The sequence below is a fragment of the Hyperolius riggenbachi genome, chromosome 1, assembly GCF_040937935.1.
Source record: "Hyperolius riggenbachi isolate aHypRig1 chromosome 1, aHypRig1.pri, whole genome shotgun sequence".
Taxonomy (NCBI): Eukaryota; Metazoa; Chordata; class Amphibia; order Anura; family Hyperoliidae; genus Hyperolius; species Hyperolius riggenbachi.
This window is the reverse complement of record NC_090646.1, coordinates 581,366,210-581,387,176: the sequence shown is the minus strand read 5'-3', so window position 1 is coordinate 581,387,176 and position 20,967 is coordinate 581,366,210. Positions and strand designations below refer to the sequence as shown.

Here is a 20,967-nt window from a genome sequence, read left to right as displayed (position 1 = left end):
GACCTCACACCCAAGCTTAGGATCACTGTGTCATTGCTGTGTTATACTTTAGACCAGGTCTGGGGTGTTGAGACCAAGGACCTCACACCCAAGCTTAGGATTACTGTGTCATTGCTGAGTTATTCTCTAGACTACTTCCTGGGTGTCGAGACCAAGGACCTCACACCTCAGACTAGGACTGTGCTTTATATCTGTTATGACTATTTGCTCTGTCGACCTCTGTCTTGCTTTCTGATTCGGTACCTCTGCATATCTGCCTACCTGTTGCCAAACCCTGCCTGTACCCAGTTACCGAATCAGCATTCTGTCTCTGTACCTTATCTGCTCGTGTGTTGCCGACCTGGCCTGCCCGACCCTCCAGGCTGTCACTCATCCCTTGAGTGCTCAGTCTATCTGTACTAGCTGTGACACTATTCCACCAAGTGTCAGTTAGCTATTAGGACTCCTTTTCCACAGAGAGTCCGGCCTGCTAGCAGCCAGTGGCCTCTACTCCTCTGGAGTCCCCTGGCTGCAGTACAGTCTATTATCTGATCACCAAGTATCACTGGCTGCCAGGTTCTCTCTATTCCCTCTCTCAAGGAGATAGTCCCTGCACAGCCGAGGGCCACCTGCCCCTCAGGTGGTTTCTGGCCGAGCTGCCTGTGTCTCCCGCCTCACGGGAGATAGCCTACAGTTATACCAAACACTTACACTTCATTAGGTGTCCAGAGGTTAGTCATACTTGTATTACTGGTGATTCTGCAGATCATCCATAATCAAGTATACATCTGTATTGTTGATGATTCTGCAGATCATCAATAATCAGATTCTCTCTGTGTGCTGACACCAATCGTTACAATGACATTGTGGGAATAACCGAGACATGGATGGATGGGAGCCATGACTGGATAGCTAATTTAAAAGGATACAATGTGTTTAGAAGGGAGAGAACAGGGAAAAAAGGTGGAGGGGTTTGTCTCTTTGTTAAGAATTCTTTTACAGCTGTCCTCAACGATGAGATGGAGGAAGATTGCGACGATGTGGAGTCCGTTTGAGTAAATATTCATGGTAGAAATAAAAGTTGCCAATTGCTTATTGGGGTATGCTACAGGCCACCTCTTATTAATGAAGCTGCAGAACTGCGATTACTACAGCAAATTGAAAAAGCTGCAAGTAAAAATGAGGTCATAGTTATGGGCGACTTCAACTTTCCAAACATTGACTGGGGTATTGAGGCTACCCATTCTGGTGGCAGCACTACAGGACAATTACTTGACTCAAATGGTAACTGAACCAACTAGGGGGAATGCGTTACTGGATCTGATCATTTCTAATAGACCAGATAATGTAAATGTGCAGGTTCAAGAACATTTGGGAAATAATGATCACAACATGATAACATTTGATCTGGTGACTGATAGGCCACGGGGCAGCGGGACCACTAAAACTATGAATTTTAGAAAAGCAAAAGCTCAATCAAATTAGGCAGGCACTAAGTTTAACCACCCTGGCGTTCTATTAAGATCGCCAGGGCGGCTGCGGGAGGGTTTTTTTTAAATTAAAAAAGCAAAGTTAGTACCTGCTAACGTTGTTTTGAACAATCCTTCAGGGCAAAGGTGAGACGTAGCTCCTCCCAGGAACAGGAACAGACAGCACTTCCCCTATAAAAGAGTCACATGGTTAGTCCACCCTCAGTGCGTTTAGCCAAGTACCGACAGGTGAACATTCCACTAACCCATAACCGTGCAACTATCAGACACAGACAATTAACACCCGGGTGGGATCGTTGCCCTGAAGGATTGTTCAAAACAACGTTAGCAGGTACTAACTTTGCTTTTTTCCCACAATCCTTCAGGGCAAAGGTGAGACGATTAACAAGTAATACAACCTCAGGGTGGGACCACTGCTTGGAGAACCTTTCTACCAAACGCTTGGTCGTGTGCAGACATTGCATCAATTCGGTAATGACGGATGAACGTAGAAAAGCTTGACCACGTTGCTGCCTTACATATTTGCTCAGGCGAAGCCCCTGCATTATTAGCCCAAGAAGCTGCCCTAGCTCTAGTAAAATGCGCTCTAAATGAGGCAGGAGCCTCACTTCCATAACTCTGTAAGCTTCAATAATAGCTAACCTAATCCAATTAGCTATAGTAGATTTAGAAGCTCTCTGACCTACAGTTTTCCCTGAAAATAAAACAAAGAATCTGTCTTCCTGACATCTGAAATTCTGTTCAAATATTCCAGAACACATCTTCTAACATCTAATGAGTGAAAAATTCTCTCTTTTCCACACTTTGGATTCACACAGAAAATAGGCAAAATAATATCATGCGACCTGTGAAACCTAGACATAGCCTTCGGACAAAACTCTGGATATGTCTGTAACCCTAATGTATCCTGAAAGTAAGGACTTTTCATAGACAAAGCTTGTAGCTCACTGACCCTTCTGGCTGTAGCGATGACTACTAAAAAATACTGTTTTTAATGTAAGATATCTAAAAGAACTGTCCTTAAGAGGCTCTAAGGAACCTTTGGACAGTCCCTTTAAAACCACGGATAATCCAAAGGAGAAACGTATGGTTTATAAACTGACAGTTTCCTAGAAAAAGCCTTCAGAAACCTCACTATCAAAAGGAGAGGAAGACAAGGGGATAACTGAAAAAGCAGATAAAGCAGCAATCTGCACTTTAAGCGTACTTATAGAAACATTTTTATCCCAACCCTCCTGAAGAAAATCCAGGACTGCTAAAACTGACAGGCTATCAAACTTAACCACCCTGGCGGTAAGCCCGAGCTGAGCTCGGGCTATGCCGCGCAGGGGGAGATCTCAGCCCCTGGTGGGGCGATTTTCATTCTGTAAATTGCTGTGCGCGCAGCCAGCACTTTGCTAGCCGCGCGCACAGCTTGATCGCCGCCGCTCTGCGGCGATCGGCCGCACGCAGCGGCTGAAGAGGGCCCCCCTCGCCAGAGCCCTGCCCGGATCAATGAGTTCCGGGCAGCGCTATGGGCTGGATTGGGTGTGCCTGACGTCAGGACGTCGGCTGACGTCCATGACGTCATCCCGATCATCGCCATGGCGACAGGAGAAGCCAAACAGGGGAACGCGTTATATACGCGTTCCCCTGTTTGCTATAGATGCCGGCGACGATCGGACTAGAGGGCCACATGCGCCCACTAGTGGGGTTTCATGTAGCTACCACTCTGGTAGCTTTACATGAAACATTAAAAAAAAAATAAAAAAAAATTGGAATTCTGCAATTTTTGCAGAAAAAATTAACCGCCAAGGAGGTTAAAGCCGGATAGCCAAAGATGGAAAGTTTTCCAGTATTTCAAGTAGATCTTCCTAGTAACTTCTTTACGAATACCAATCAATGTAGAGGCTGCCTTGTCAGATACTCCCAATTTTTTGAGTAAGGATCCAGACTGACAGATTCAATCTGCCTGGATGTGGATGCCACAGGTTCCCTTGCAGCAGCAGATCTGGCCTGCAAGGAAGTCTCCAAGGGTCCCCTAAGGTGCAATCAAAATCATCCGATTTTGACAACCTCTTGCTGATAACTGCCGGAATCAAATTGAGAGGAGGAAATGCATACCGACGTGGAAAGTTCCACTCCTGAATTAATGCAGTCACCCCCAGATATATGCTTTCTTGGATTGAGGGAGAAGAAACTCTGAATCTGGGCACGGTCTTCTGTTGTGAACAGATCGATTGACTGTGTTCCCGATCGTTTTGTGATGTCTGGGAACACCTCTCTCTGTTTAGAGACCACTCTGATGACAGAATCCTGCTTCTGCTCAGTTTGTCTGCCTCTATATTGAGTGTTCCCTCGAGACAAACAGCTCTCAAGGATAACACATTCTTTTCTGCCCAGGACAAGATCTCCTCCACTTCTTATTGCAACAGGGATCTCATGCCTCCGTGTTTGTTGACAAAACGCTACTGCCGTAACATTGTCAGAGTGGATCAGAACATTGGACTGTGACAGTATCGATCGCGCCTGAAATAAGGCCCGCTTTACTGCCCTTAATTCTCTCCAGTTGGATGACCTCAGACTTCAGTTCTGTCCACTTCCCTTGACAGGCTCTGTGAGCTATACGAGCTCTCCAGCCCCAAGCGCTTGCATCCGTAGTAATTACCTTGTCTACAGGCTCCTTCCAAAGCCTTCCCTTCACAAGGTTGGATTCCTCCAACCACCACTGCAGAGACAACACCACAGTTTGAGGAATTGTGACTTTGAAATCTTATGTTTATGGACGACCGTCCCAATTTCCTAGAAGGAAACTCTGCAACTTCCTGATGTGCGCCAGTGCCCAGGGTACTGCCACCATTGTGGATGACATCAATCCCAGCACAGACAAAATCATCCTTAGGGAAACCTTGTCTTCCCTCTGTAATGATTTCACTGCCAAATTTATCTTTAGGATATCTTCCGGAGGAAAGAAAATCCTCTGCTTTAATGAATCCACTAGCATGTCTAGAAAAGGCGTTTTCTGACTTTGAATCAAAGAGGACTTCTCTAGGTTGATAATCCAACCTAGGGATCGGAGATGTTCCGATACCAGATTTAAATGGTTTGTCAGTTGATCTGCTGAACTTCCGAGAATAAGCAAGTCGTCTAAACACGGAATGATTAAAATCGACTGCTCTCTTAACGGAATCCATGCTTCTCCCAGAATCTTTGTGAACACTCTTGGGGCAGAAATGATCCCAAACGAAAGGCAAACAAACTGGTAGTGTTCTACCCTCCTATTTACTCCAACTGCAAATTTTAGGAATTTTTGCGATTTTTTGTGAATGCCAATATGCATCTCTTAGATCGAGAGATGCCATAAAGGCCCCTGGAAACAGTAGCTCCCTTACTGAAAAAAATGAATTCCATCCGAACTTTTTCTGTCTCATAACAGGTTAAGTCTTTTTAGGTTCAGAATCAGGCGGAACTTGCCCGACGACTTTTTACTACAAAAATAGTGAAACAGAAGCTTTGCTTTTGTTCCTTTACTGGCACAGGATACAGACTAACCAGCAAGCTCATGGTGACCCAGAACTCAGAGTGTGTAAGAGGCTACAATGGTTCTAAAAGCCCTCTTACTAAAATGCTAAGAAAAGCAAAAAAGTTTGCTTTCCTAAAACAGAAAGAATTTGCAATAATTCAGGTTGGAGTGAGCTTGAGATGTCTCCCAGTGCATCACTGCTGAATATATGCAAATTAACCATTGTTACCCTTAGAAGCTAAACACACCTCCAGAACCGCTGGATTGCAATGATGTGTCATCTTGTTAATTTGTACAGAGCCATAATAATCCAACATGCATACAGACTGTTTTGGATTGTTTGATCCGGCACAGGATGAAATACATTCTGTTTTAGCATGTTTTGCAATATACTCAAAATTTCTGGAAATAGAGTGGGATCTCCTGGGGCCTTTGAGACCACAAATCTTGACGATAGATGGAGCGCAAACTATTTGGTAATCAAACTTTATTGTTCGGCAAATAAACAGGCTTTTTGCCCCTTTTGCCCACCTGAGAGAGAAGCATCTTAGCCTCCCCCCACCGCCTGGCACGAATCATTGGGATTTTGACTGGGTCTTCGGAGCTTTATATTTAAAGCCCCTTTTCCCGGACTTGTCAGAAGTCCACTTTCTGCCTTTTCTCTGATCTTTAGAGGCATCTTTTTGATAACACAAAAAAAAAAACTTTAGTTGCAAAAGTTTTTTTCTTTTTAGGAAAAACATTTTCTTTTTGTTCGATGTACTTTCCAAAGCTGATCATTAATTTCAGCAATGGGTGTAAACCTAATTGCCTCAGCCGAGGAATCAGCTAAATATGCAGCAGATTTAATGAGAATCGCAATAGAATTCAACAAATGCTCAACAGGTGCCAGTATATTAGCTCTGAGCTGATTAATCAACAGCTCCAAAGTTCTGACCACACATGTAGAGGCAACAGCCAGCCTAAAGATAGCCACACTAGCCTCCAAAGACCTCTTCAAATAAGCATCCACTTTTTTATCAAGTGGATCCTTTAGCTTCGTATAATTGATCATAAATAGACAAATTAGCTACCACATCCTTACTCAACTCCAAAAGAGTAATTAATGGCAGCAATCAACGCCTCCGTATCCTCAATACGGAATTTAAACTTTGGAACAGACTCAGATTTTATTTCTCTAATGTCTGAATCCTCAGAACTAGCTGCAAACTCAGCCTGACTAACATCAACCTCAGTCACAGATACTCCAGATACAGCAACCTGAGAAGTAGATGGATTAGCATTCAATAATGAGGACTTAACTGATTCCAATGAAGCATTAATCTGGATCTCAATGTATTCTGAACAGAGTGACCCGGCTCCTCCCTCATAACCCTCTCTATGCACAACTGACAGAGTCTTTGCATAGGGCAACATTAGCTTAAAATTGCACAAAGGGCATCTCTTATAATTAGGAGGGAGCCTATGCTTATCTGCAGCAGCAGCCTCAGCAGATTTAGCAGCAGCCTCAGTTTTGGCCTGCAACAAACAAAACCAACAAGGCATGTAACTCTGTACAGCTTTAGCACATTTAGCCCAGAAAGAGAAGCCATTATCTCACCTTCTGGGCGGCCTGGTTGCTCTCAATCCTCTCAGCGTCTGACATGTCTCCAAACTTTCATGTCCAGCGCAGGACCAAACTCCCTCTGAGCAACAGTGCAAACAGGCCTGCGCCGCCTCCCCTTTAAAACATATCCGGCCTGCCGCAATTGGATGAGGGGCGGACTGGAGGTTCAGAAGGAGTAATGAACCAGCTCTACAAATTGCTACATCCGGCATACCTCGCCGGAAATTACGCATCCGGACGCGGCCAAGCGTCCTAATGGCCGCAATGCGCTCCACGCTGCACATGGCCGCTGGCTTACCTCCGTCCTGCTCCTCTGCCGCAAGGCCGCCAAGGGGAACCCACGCCTTCCACACTTGCTCTCCCTGGCAGCGGGAGAGAAAGGTAGGCAAACCCCAGTAAAGATCCAGCCTGGGGCGCACGGCCAGACTGCCTCAGTACCACAGTCTCAGCCACCCAGAAGGATCCACCTGCAGCCCAGCACACAGGCTTCACCCAGAGGGGAGATGCCGACCTGCCTGGACGCAGGAACAAACAGCACTGAGGGTGGACTAACCATGTGACTTTTTTATAGGGGAAGTGCTGTCTGTTCCTGTTCCTGGGAGGAGCTACGTCTCACCTTTGCCCTGAAGGATTGTGGGAAAAAAAAAACTATTCCATGCAGCCAACTGAAAGTTGGCTGCATGAAAGCCCACTAGAGGGCGCTCCTGAAGCGTAATTCCGGCGATCAGAATTAACAAGGAAGGCTGCAATTTTGCTTACCTCGTCGCCATGGCGACGAGCGGAGTGACGTCATGGACGTCAGCCGACGTCCTGACGTCAGCCGCCTCCGATCCAGCCCTTAGTGCTGGCCGGAACTATTTGTTCCGGCTGCGCTGGGCTCCGGCGGCTGGGGGGACCCTCTTTCGCCGCTGCACGCGGCGGATCGCCGCGCTACGGCGGCGATCAGGTAGCACACGCGGCTGGCAAAGTGCCGGCTGCGTGTGCTGCTTTTTATTTCACTAAAATCGGCCCAGTAGGTCCTGAGCGGCAGCCTCTGGCGGTGATGGACGAGCTGAGCTCGTCCATACCGCCAGGATGGTTAATGAACTGGGATAATGTACTACAAGGGGAGGACACTGAAGGGAAATGGCAAGCTTTTAAACTTATTCTCAATCAATATTGTAGTATGTATATCCCATATGGAAAGAAAATGTCTAGGAATAAAAAAAAGGCCTCTATGGATGAATAGAAAGGTTAGGGATAAAATGAAGAGGAAAAAGAATGCCTATAAGGTCCTAAAACAGGAGGGGACAGAGGCTGCACTAAGCAATTATAAGGAGTGCAATAAAAATTGTAAAAAAGAAATTAGGCTGGCAAAGATTGAAGCTGAAAATCAAATCGCTAGGGATATCAAATCTAACTCAAAAACGTTTTACAAGTACATCAACTCTAAAAAAAAAAAAAAAAAGAAAGGTTGACTGTATAGGACTCCTAAAGGATGAGGGTGGGAACTCAATGGTGGATGACCAAAGTAAGGCAGAGTTATTAAATGCTTTCTTTGCTTCTGTCTTCACAAAAGAAACAGCACTGTTGCAAATTACAGAGGCAGAAGAGTCTCAATCTTCTAACTGTAATATTAAATACTTAACGCAGGAAGAAGCGAAGGCAAGACTAAATAAATTAAAAATAGACAAGGCACCTGGCCCGGATGGCATGCATCCTCGGGTCCTAAGGGAATTAAGTGCATAGATAAACCCCTTTATCTTATCTTTTGTGACTCTCTTTCAACTGGCAGAGTCCCAGTGTATTGGCGTACAGCCCACGTTTTCCCATTATTTAAGAAGGGCAAAAAAAAATCAGATCCAGGAAATTGTAGACCTGTAAGCTTAACATCAGTTGTATGCAAACTATTTGAGGGGTTACTAAGAGATACTATACATGACTTCATAGTAGAAAATAATCTTATTTCTCAGCATCAACATGGGTTTACTAAAGACAGGTCCCTGTTTGACTAACATGCTCAGCTTTTATGTGGTAGTGAACGCTAATACGGATATTGGGAATGCTGTAGATGTGATATACTTGGACTTTGCAAAGGCCTTCGACACTGTTCCCCACAAAAGTCTGGTGCAAAAGAACTGGCTAATAGACAGAAAACAAAGAGTTGTGGTCAATGGATCGTACTCAAAATGGGAGACTGTTAGCAGTGGGGTCCCACAGGGGTCTGTTCTGGGTCCAGTGCTCTTCAATTTATTTATTAATGACCTAGTAGATGCAGTAGTGAGCTATGTTGCTATTTTTGTAGATGATACAAAATTGTGCAGAATCATCAACTCTCAGGAAGATAGTGTCATATTGCAACAGGATCTGGATAGGATGGCTATATGGGCACATACATGGCAGATGAAATTCAATGTTGAAAAATGTAAAGTCATGCATTTTGGTCATACCAATGGTCTAGGACCATACAAAATAAATGGGATACAGTTGGGGACATCAAACTTGGAGAAGGACTTAGGAGTACTCATCGACAACAAGTTAAAAAATCGTACTCAATGCCAAGCCACTGCAGCTAAAGCTAACAAAATTTTGGGATGCATTAAAAGAGAAATAAAAACTCGAGATGCTAGCATAATATTGCCCCTGTTTAACTCTCTAGTAAGGCCACATCTGGAATATGGAATTCAGTTCTGGGCACTACATTACAAAAAAGATATTGCAGTTTTAGAGCAGGTGCAGAGACGAGCAACAAAATTGATACGTGGGATGGAAGGTCTCACTTACCAAGAAAGGTTAGATAAACTGGGTTTATTTAGTCTAGAGAAAAGACGCCTTAGAGGAGATCTAATTAACATGTATAAATACATCAGAGGGCAATATAATAGCTTGGCGGATGAGCTTTTTGTCCCTAGGCCTTCTCAAAGGACTAGAGGACATGATCTGCGCATGGAGGGAAAACGTTTTAGCCATTTATTTAGGAAAGGGTTCTTTACAGTAAGAGTGATTAAGATGTGGAATGCATTGCCACAGGAAGTCGTTATGGCAAACTCTATACATGCATTTAAAGGAGGCTTAGATGCTTTCCTTGTGTTGAAAGACATCCATGGCTACGATTACTAGGTAATGCCTAATGATGTTGATCCAGGGATTTTATCTGATTGCCATCTGGAGTCGGGAAGGAATTTTTCCCTTTTGCCTTGCCTTGTAAGGTTTTTTTTTTGCCTTCCTCTGGATCAACAGGGATATGTGAGGGAGCAGGCTGGAGTTGTACTTTGTACTAGTTGAACTCGATGGACGTATGTCTTTTTTCAACCAAAATAACTATGTAACACCCCAAAACACATACTACTTCTCCTGAGTATGGCGATACCACATGTGACACTTTTTTGCAGCCTAGGTGCGCTAAGGGGCCCAACGTCCTATTCACGGGCCATTTTGAGGCATTTGGTTTCTAGACTACTCACGGTTTAGGGCCCCTAAAATGCCAGGGCAGTATAGGAACCCCACAAGTGATCCCATTTTAGAAAGAAGACACCCCAAGGTATTCTGTTAGGAGTATTGTGAGTTCATAGAAGATTTTATTTTTTTGTCACAAGTTAGTGGAAAATGACACTTTGTGAAAAAAAACAATAAAAATCAATTTGCGCTAACTTTTGACAAAAAATAAAATCTTCTATGAACTCGTCATACACCTAACGGAATACCTTGGGGTGTCTTTTTCTAAAATGGGGTCACTTGTGGGGTTCCTATACAGCCCTGGCATTTTAGGGGCCCAAAACCGTGAGGAGTAGCCTGGAAACCAAATGCCTCAAAATGACTGTTCAGGGGTATAAGCATCTGCAAATTTTGATGACAGGTGGTCTATGAGGGGGCGAATTTTGTGGAACTGGTCATAAGCAGGGTGGCCTCTTAGATGACAGGTTGTATTGAGCCTGATCTGATGGATAGGAGTGCTAGGGGGGGTGACAGGAGGTGATTGATGGGTGTCTCAGGGGGTGATTAGAGGGGAAAATAGATGCAATCAATGCACTGGGGAGGTGATCGGAAGGGGGTCTGAGGGGGATCTGAGGGTTTGGCCGAGTGATCAGGAGCCCACACGGGGCAACTTAGGGCCTGATCTGATGGGTAGGTGTGCTAGGGGGTGACAGGAGGTGATTGATGGGTGTCTCAAGGTGTGATTAGAGGGGGGAATAGATGCAAGCAATGCACTGGCGAGGTGATACAGGGCTGGGGTCTGAGGACGTTCTGAGGGTGTGGGCGGGTGATTGGGTGCCCTAGGGGCAGATAGGGGTCTGATCTGATTGGTAGCGGTGACAGGGGGTGATTGATGGGTGATTAGATGGCAGACCAGATGTAAACAATGCACTTTGGAGGTGATCTGAGGATGGGTCTATGGGCGATCTAGTGGTGTGGGTGGGTGATCAAATGCTCGTAAGAGGCAGGTTAAGGTCTGATCTGATCTGATGGGTGGCAGTGACAGGGGGTGATTGACGGGTGATTACAGAGGAGGATAGATGTATACAGTACACAGGGAGGGGGTCAAAGGGTGTTCTGAGGGTGTGGGCGGGCAATTAGGTGCCCTAGGGGCAGATAGGGGTCTGATCTGATTGGTAGCATTGACAGGGGGTGATTGATGGGTGATCAGTGGGTGATTAGATGGCAGACAAAGATGTAAACAATGCACTTTGGAGGTGATCTGAGGGTGGGTCTGTGGGTGATCTGAGGGTGCGGGTGGGTGATCAGATGCCCGTAAGAGGCAGGTTAGGGTCTGATCTGATTGGCGGCAGTGACAGGGGATGATTGACGGGTGATTACAGGGGAGGATAGATGTATACAGTATACGGGGGGGGGGGGGATCAGTAGCCCCCAGGGGTCAGTGTTAGTGACAGGGGATGATTGACGGGTGATTAGTGGGGAGAATAGATGTAAACAGTACACAGGGGGGGGGGGTCTGGGAGGATCTGAGGGTGTGGTGATCAGGAGCCCCCAGGGGGCAGTGTTAGTGACGGGGTGATTGACAGGTGATTAGTGGAGAGAATAGATGTAAACAGTACACAGGGGGGGGGGGGGTCTGGGGAGGATCTGAGGGTGTGGGGGATGATCAGGAGACCCCAGAGGGCAGATTAGGACCTAATAAAAAAAAATAGCGCTGACAGATAGTGATTGATGGGTGACGGCGCTGACAGACGCGTGGAGAGGCAGAGCTGCAGCTGAAAGCTCTGCCTCTCACGGAAGCGCTCGCCGGATTGCCCCCCGGGTGGTTAGGGGCGGATTTAGTTAGATTACAGCTGCGGGGATGCAGCGTTATAGTTAGGGCAATAATGTTAAAGATGATTTTGTAATAAAAAGATGATTTTTAAGAGACTTCAGAGTCTCTAAAAACGGGCTAAGGCCCACATGCAATTCACTTTTTCACCTGAGTTTACTCCTAGGTGATAATTTTAAACTTATCAATAAAATGCTTTTTAAGCAACCAGAAAGCAAGAAAATACTCAAAATAATTTGATAGTACCTTTCACCTACGTTTTGGTACTTTATTAGTTGAAAAGTGCTGGAAAGTTATTTTATATCGAAGATGAATAATTATCTCCTAGGAGAAAACTCAGGTGAAAAAGTGAATTGCATATGGCCCTAGGTCTGTTGACATTTAACACACACACACACACACACACACACACACACACACACACACACACACACACACACACACACACACACACACACACACACACACGCCCCCCACTGTGTCATTCCCCCAGCTCTCCTCAGTATCTCTGCGTAAAAAAAAGCACACACAAAAAAAAAAAACACGACAGTGAGTAAACAGTGCATATTCAATGAGAGCATAACAATGGGGTGATGTAACCTCAGGAAAGACTACTCCGAAGCAATGCACTGCTGAAATACAGACAAGAACTACAAGGAATCACTTGTACTTGGCCAATGACTATAAAAAAAAAAAAAAAAAAAAAAAAAAAAAAAAAAAAAAATTCTTGCCCCAAATGATACTGTTACACCGAAACAGGTATATGGGATGTTCGATGTTCCAAAAAAGATAAACTATTTATTAGCAATTGGGGCTTGATTCACAAAAGAGTGCCAACTGTTAGCACGGCGGTTTTCGCGTGAATTTTTGCGTTTGCACGTGATCGCGATTTTTTGCGCAAAATAGTTATCGGTTTAGTCGTGCGCGAAACTTCGCCCGAAAACGGCCGTGCTATCAGTTATCACTCTTTTGTGAATCAAGCCCTTGGTATCTTAATATATAAAGATTACATTAAAAAAAAAAAATGGTATCCTTTCTTTACCGAAAAGGACATTTTTGGACTACCGCCCTCTTATCTCATAAGTTCACGTGGACTCTTAGTAATGTTGAATCTGAGCAGCATCTGGTAACATTCACATTGTGCTATTGTGTTTTAGTGTATGTGTAGTTCTCATGTATATCATACACATTCATATGTGTTAAAATACTTGTTCTTGAAGGCAACGCAGTGCTTTTAAAATATGAAAACTAGTAATCTGAAAATGAAAGTGGCAAGTTGTCATTTTTTTCATACAATAAAACAACAAACAAATAAACAGCCCACTGATTCACATAGGGCTGTGTCATGGTCAATTTGTTTTCATATGCTGTACAGGAAAACAAACTGTGGACAGCATGAACGTGACCTCGCTAAAGAGTAACGGTCAGGCATAAAAATCAAAAATCAATTATTTATTTTTATCTGGTAAACAAGTAATAAAGGATGCTAATCAGGCAATCGAAAAGTTAAAATCGCTATTACTTTTCTTGTTGATAAATTATCATTCCCCAGTTTACATGACTTATTTGGTACACAAAAGAGAGTTACAGGGCATGCTGGGTTGTCTTTTTTGCTTCCATACTTCCCCTCATCTGAGATCTGCAGATCATCATACACACCTTGTTTAACAGACTTCATCTGCAGATCTGAAAATCCATCCTGGTGGATCTGATCTGCAGAGGATTGTCTGTTAAACCAAGTGTGTATGAGGATCTGCAGATATCATAGACTATGAATGCATTTTGCAGGAATGGATCTTTTGCAGGAACAGATCTTTTGCAGATAACGATCATTTGAGTGTGTACGGGCATCTTTGTGTGCAGCATCCTGCAAAGATTTTATTTGATGGGGAGTGCAGCTCCATAGAATAGACTGTGTAGAGTATGGCTCTCATACTACATGGAAGGGGGTAAAATTGGTCTGTGATCTTGCCTTTTCCAAAGACTTTTATCTCAAGTGTGTATGAAGCATAAGAATCTCCTCATTCCCCTGCAGAGTATCTGCACATCACTCTTACATGTACAGACAGTTACATTGCCTAGGGCCTGATAGATGTTCTTTGTTCCTGTCTGTAACTTCTACAAGTATTCTTACCAAGGACTAGTTTTAGGCCTCGTTCACATCTATGCAGTGCAGATGGCCATGCGATCGGAACGCAACGCATACGATCACACGCCATCTGCGCTGCTACCCGCTGCACTGCTGATTCCATCCATTGACAGTGAATGGGTCAGCACTGCACTTGCGGGCAGAACGCATGCAGCAATACGCAAGCACATCGTACTGCTGCGCAACGCATTTGAAGTGAACGGCAGAAGGGCTGTCTATACCCTTCTGCCGTTCTTGCATGTTACCATGTCATATGCACTTCCAAATGCGCACGGAAGCGCATATGATGTGAACGAGGCCTAAGTCTATGACAAAGTATTAAAGGCAGAAGATCAGCTGGATAGCCAGGTAACTGGCATTGTTTAAAAGGGAATAAATATGGCAGCCTCCATATCACTCATGTTTGTGAGTATAAATAGATACTTACTTGTCATATCCAAATACCAGTACATACTACACTATATTGGCTTCTCGGTGTCTCTATTCTGTGTTCCCTTGCAAGCTCTCAGTTCAGTTGTCTTTTAAAATTGCTTGGCACTTAAGAGATGCATTTTATGTACATACTTTCAATCAACAAGATTGTAACATGCAAATTAGAGGACTCGGAGTCGAGGGAATCCTAACCTGAGGAGTCTGAGGATTTTTGTACCGACTCCACAGCCCTGCTTTAAAGGTAGCATCAGCTGTTTTATGCTACCTTCAGATCTACTTACCCGGGGCATCCTCCAGCCCCTTGCAGCCGATATGTCCCTCATCACAATTTCTCTCTCAGCCATCGGCCCGGGGTCCCCGGTCAATGCAGAGGCCGACCTCGAGGTCGTCCTCTACTGTGTCTGCGCAAGTGCTGCTGTCAATCACTCACACGTGGGCTCGAGTGTTCTGCGCAGGCTGACCAGCGGCTGAGAGCGAAGATGCGGCAATTGACATATTGGCTGCAAGGGGCTGAAGGAAGCCCCAGGTAAGTAGATCTGAAGGTAGCATAAAACGGCTGATGCCTCCTTTAAAGGAATTCTGTAGTGTTTTATAAAAACAAAAAGTGTCACTTACCTGAGGCTTCTACCGGCCCCCTGCAGATATCCTGTCCTGTGCCGTCACTGAAGAATCCTCCGTTCCCCGCCGTGGGTCACCTTTCAATTATTTGTCTAACTAGGCGAATGTCACTGCAGCTGCACGGCTGTGGCCGCACCCATCCTTGCTCCCGTCCCCGGGAACTTACTGCGCAGGTGCAGTAAGAGAAAACTTCAGACTGCATCTGCGCAGTAAGCTCGTGGAGACGTGAGCGGGAAAGCGCGCAGCCATAGCAGTAGTGACATTTGTCTAGTTAGACTAATAATTGGAAGGTGACCCACGGCGGAGAACGGAGGATTCTTCAGTGATGGCGCAGGGCAGGATATCTGCAGGGGGCCGGTAGAAGCCTCAGGTAAGTGACACTTTGTTTTTAGAGAACACTACAGAACCCCTTTAAGTATAAACAATATTCCATTAATAAAGACAAAATGCAACATATGCTCAGTGACAAGTCAGTATCACACTCTCATGGACAACCAGTCATATAATAACAGCAGCCAATCAAGAGATCTTTATTACTGAACCGCTCTGTCTGCTTGCAGGAGCTTTACTTTCCCCACTCATCACACAACTAAAAAAGTTAATACAGTGGTGTGAAAAACTATTTGCCCCCTTCCTGATTCTTTTGCATGTTTGTCACACTTAAATGTTTCTGCTCATCAAAAACCGTTAACCATTAGTTAAAGATAACATAATTGAACACAAAATGCAGTTTTAAATGATGGTTTTTATTATTTAGTGAGGAAAAAAAAGCTCCAAATCTACATGGCCCTGTGTGAAAAAGTGATTGCCCCCCTTGTTAAAAAATAACTTAACTGTGGTTTATCACACCTGAGTTCAATTTCTGTAGTCACCCCCCAGGCCTGATTACTGCCACACCTGTTTCAATCAAGAAATCACTTAAATAGGAGCTGACACAGAAGTAGACCAAAAGCACCTCAAAAGCTAGACATCATGCCAAGATCCAAAGAAATTCAGGTACAAATGAGAACAAAAGTACTGTAATTGAGATCTATCAGTCTGGTAAAGGTTATAAAGCCATTTCTAAAGCTTTGGGACTCCAGCGAACCACAGTGAGAGCCATTATCCACAAATGGCAAAACATGGAACAGTGATGAACCTTCCCAGGAGTGGCTGGCCGACCAAAATTATCCCAAGAGCGCAGAGAAAACTCATCCGAGAGGCCACAAAAGACCCCAGGACAACATCTAAAGAACTGCAGGCCTCACTTGCCTCAATTAAGGTTAGTGTTCATGACTCCACCAAAAGAAAGAGACTGGGCAAAAATGGTCTGCATGGCAGATATCCAAGGTGCAAACCACTTTTAAGCAAAAAGAACATTAAGGCTCATCTAAATTTTGCTAAAAAACATCTCAATGATTGGCAAGACTTTTGGGAAAATACCTTGTGGACCGACGAGACAAAAGTTGAACTTTTTGGAAGGTGCATGTCCTGTTACATCTGGCGTAGAAGTAACACAGCATTTCAGCAAAAGAACATCATACCAACAGTAAAATATGGTGGTGGTAGTGTGATGGTCTGGGGTTGTTTTGCTGCTTCAGGACCTGGAAGGCTTGCTGTGATAGATGGAACCATGAATTCTACTTTCTACCAAAAAATCCTGAAGGAGACTGTCCGGCCATCTGTTTGTCAACTCAAGCTGAAGCGATCTTGGGTGCTGCAGCAGGACAATGACCCAAAACAGTAACACACCAGCAAATCCACCTCTAAATGGCTGAAGAAAAACAAAATGAAGACTTTGGAGTGGCCTAGTCAAAGTCCTGACTTGAATCCTATTGAGATGTTGTGGCATGACCTTAAAAAGGCGGTTCATGCTAGAAAACCCTCAAATAAAGCTGAATTACAACAATTCTGCAAAGATGAGTGGGCCAAAATTCCTCCAGGGCGCTTTAAAAGACTTGTTGCAAGTTATCGCAAATGCTTGATTGCAGTTATTGCTGCTAAGGGTGGCCCAACCAGTTATTAGGTTCAGGGGGCAATTTCTTTTTCACACAGGGCCATGTAGGTTTTGAGTTATTTTCCTCACTAAATAATAAAAACCATCATTTAAAACTGCATTTTGTGTTCAATAATGTTATCTTTGACTAATAGTTACCGGTTTTTGATGAGCAGAAACATTTAAGTGTGACAAACATGCAAAAGAATAAGAAATCAGGAAGGGGGCAAATAGTTTTTCACACCACTGTATATACTCTTATAATAACTCTTCTGGACTATTCTAATGTACTACATTGTGGACTACCAACTAATAGACTGGTACCACTCTAAGCTGTACTAAAATCAGCTGCTTGACTCATTCATCTTTCTGCTCGCTCTTCCGCTGCTGCTCCTCTATGTCAAGCTCTTCATTGCCTACCAATTATCCCTAGGATCCAGTTTAAATGTTTAACCGTAACCTCTAGAATTACCTCCTTGCATTCACCTACACATGAGTTGGAACGTGCTTCACTTTTCCTTTGGAATGCCTTTCCACAACACATCCGGATCTCTCCAACTTTTTCTGAAAAGCATAGGTGCTACCTTAGGCAACTCCCCCATTGATCTCAGGCCAAGTTGCACTCCTACTAGATAACATAAAAGCACACTGCCTCTAGATATAAATATTGTATACTACTCCACCTCTTGTTCCCCCCTATTCATTTGTAGTGTAAGCTCGCAAGGGCAGGGCTCTCTCACCCTTTTGGGTCTTGGAATTAGTAATACATTGTATACAACATGTTACTTTTGTCACTGTAATTACCAATTCTGTATTTTGTATATTGGTGTATACTATGGCCTGTAATGTTATGTACCCCACGTTTGTTTCTTACTTTGTAAAGCGCCACGGAATATGTTGGCGCTTTTGTAAATCAATAATAATAAAATAACTTGGGCTGTTATAGAAGATCCAAAGTTATCAAATGTGCTGGCTAGGGAAAAAAAAAATAGAAATATGATCAACCTTAGATATATATATATATATATATATATATATATATATATATATATATATATATATATATATATATATATATATATATATATATATATCAGCCAGTAATGAAGGCTAATTAGCGGTTCCAAATCATTCCTTTATTCACTCTCACATAAGAATTCTACAGGTCTTGTGGCTGGGCAGCTGCACTGTAGGTACAGAACCTAGTAGAATAATCCGCGCTGAAGCTCACGTTATTCATTGTAAGTTGAGAACTTGCGGCACTCACTGCTCTGGGCCGGTGGGCTCCTGGGACTGCTCTTCTCCTCTGTCAGCAGGACACAACGTGAGTTTGTCACTCTCCTCCGGGCCTTCTGTCACCACATTCTCCCCGGACTGTGCGGGCTCTGCTGGCTGGGGGGCGGCTCCTCCATCCCTGCTTCCCGGAGCCCGGCCACCCGGCCTCACATTAGGCTTGAAACTGAGCCTTGATCTGCGGATCATGCTGCGATCGACTCACCCCTTCCACTTCTCTTCATCCCGCGATCCCCTAACATACACACCGAGCAGCACAGCTCTCATTACCAGCCCTATCACGTGGGACTGAGGAGGTGGGAAATGAGACATGTATGGCCAGGATAGAGCTATTTCACAATGACATCATCTTGCCGCGACAGGCTGACCTGACGTCATCAGCTAGTTCCTTGGCTGTAGTTTTTTTCAGGAATATCAGCTGCTGGTCGCACAGACCTGACGAGTTTGTGCTCATGTTCTGCGCGCTGCTTTTACAGACTAGTAAAGATAAGACTAGACACTTTAAAGAGACTCCGTAACAAAAATTGCATCCTGTTTTTTTTCATCCTACAAGTTCCAAGAGCTATTCTAATGTGTTCTGGCTTACTGCAGCACGTTCTACTATCACCATCTCTGTAATAAATCAACTTATCTCTCTCTTGTCAGACTTGTCAGCCTGTGTCTGGAAGGCTGCCAAGTTCTTCAGTGTTGTGGTTCTGTGATGCATCTCCCCCCTCCAGGCCCCTCTCTGCACACTGCCTGTGTATTATTTAGATTAGGGCAGCTTCTCTCTTCTCTCTTATCTTTTACAAGCTGGATAAATCCTCCTCTGAGCTGGCTGGGCTTTCACATACTGACGAATTACGTACAGGCAGAGCTGTCTGCACTCTGCAGGAAGAAACAGCCTGACACTTCAGTGGAAGATAGCTGCAGGGGGAAAGAAACACACAAATGATCTCTTGAGATTCAAAAGGAAGGGTGTATACAGCCTGCTTGTGTATGAATGTATTTTCTATGTGTGGACATACTGTACATCAACCTACTTCCTATTTTGGTGGCCATTTTGTTTGTTTATAAACAAACTTTTTAAAACTGTTTTTAACCACTTTTAATGCGGCGAGGAGCGGCGAAATTGTGACAGAGGGTAATAAGAGATGTCCCCTAACGCACTGGTATGTTTACTTTTGTGCGATTTTAACAATACAGATTCTCTTTAAGTGGCCATACTTCTACCGATTTTGTGGCCCAATTAACCATCGGATTTGATAATTTTATCGAATTGGATTAAAATCGGTGCCGCAATGTCTGCTCAATCGATGTTTCTGTTGATTTTGGACTGAAGCCAGTGCAAAGCACTGATTAGACATGCTACAAAATCGCACATTATAATGCAACATAGTATATGGTCATTAAAAAGCAGGCATTATAACATACCTCCCAACATTTGAAGATGGGAAAGAGGGACACTTAAAGAGACACTGAAGTGAAAAAAAATATATGATATAGTGCATTGGTTGTGTACTATGAATAATTACTAGAAGATTAGCAGCAAAGAAAATATTCTCATATTTTTATTTTCAGGTATATAGTGTTTTTTCTAACATTGCATCATTCTATAATATGTGCGGATTACACAACACTCAGCATTCAAAATGTAACATTGCATCATTCTATAATATGTGCGGATTACACAACACTCAGCATTCAAAATTATTCTTTCAGAGCATTCTGTGAACTAATGACCGCTCCTCTGGCAGAGAAAAAGTAAATAGTTCAGGAACAGTTGAGATAATAAAAGTCAGAAAACAGCCCTCTCCACGACTTTGAAAGTCGTAGAGCTTAATGGCTTTTTTTGCATAGAGATAACAGCTGGAGTTTCTTAACTCTTCCTGTACTGGAAACAATTAGACTGATGTATCTGTTCTTAATGTTTTATTTCTTAGCTGTACACATACTACACATACAAATCATAATATCATAATTTTTTTTTCGCTTCAGTGTCTCTTTAAGCAACGCCCCCTGTGTGGCCTTAAGCCACACCCCTGCTTTTGCAGGAGGGTGACAATGGGAGGAATGAGTTTGCGGAGGATGGTGCCAGTGGGTGGGAGAGGGTGACACTGGGTGGAAAGGGGGGTGCCAGTGGGTGGGGGAGGAAGGTGACAGTGGGTAGGAGGAGGGTGTTAGTGGAAAGTGGAGGGTGCCAGTGAGCAGGGAGGAGGGTGACACTGGGTAGGGAGGAGGGTGCCAGTGGGTGGGGAGGAGGGTACCTGTGGGTGGAAAGGAGGGTGACACTGGGTGGGGAGGTGGGTGCCAGTGGGTAGGAGGGTGTCAGTGGGAAGGAGAAGGGTGACACTGGGTGGGGAGGAGGGTACCTGTGAATGGAAAGGAGGGTGCCACTTGGTGGGGGAGAAAGGTGCCAGTGGGTAGGAGGAGGGTGTCAGTGGGTAGAAGGGTGACACTGGGTGGGGAGGAGGGTACCTGTGGGTGGAAAGGAGAGTGACACTGGGTGGGGAGGAGGGTGCCAGTGGGTAGGAGGAGGGTGTCAGTGGGTAGGAGGAGGGTGCCAGTGGGTGGGGAGGATGGTACCTGTGGGTGGAAAGAAGGGTTGCCACTGGGTGGGGGAGAAAGGTGCCAGTGGGTAGGAGGAGGGTGCCAGTGGGTGGGGAGGAGGGTACCTGTGGGTGGAAAGGAGGGTGACA

General features: G+C 44.4%; 1 protein-coding gene across 1 annotated transcript in view; it reads right to left on the bottom strand.

Annotated features, from left to right (window-relative positions):
- Positions 1–18,565, bottom strand: part of BDP1 (B double prime 1, subunit of RNA polymerase III transcription initiation factor IIIB) — a 181,172-nt gene extending 162,607 nt beyond the window's left edge. The window contains exon 1 of the mRNA XM_068261235.1: positions 18,264–18,565. Coding sequence (XP_068117336.1) covers positions 18,264–18,478 — 215 coding nt within the window. The 5' untranslated portion in view covers positions 18,479–18,565. The remainder of the gene's footprint in view (positions 1–18,263) is intronic.
- Positions 18,566–20,967: the final 2,402 nt, after the last annotated feature.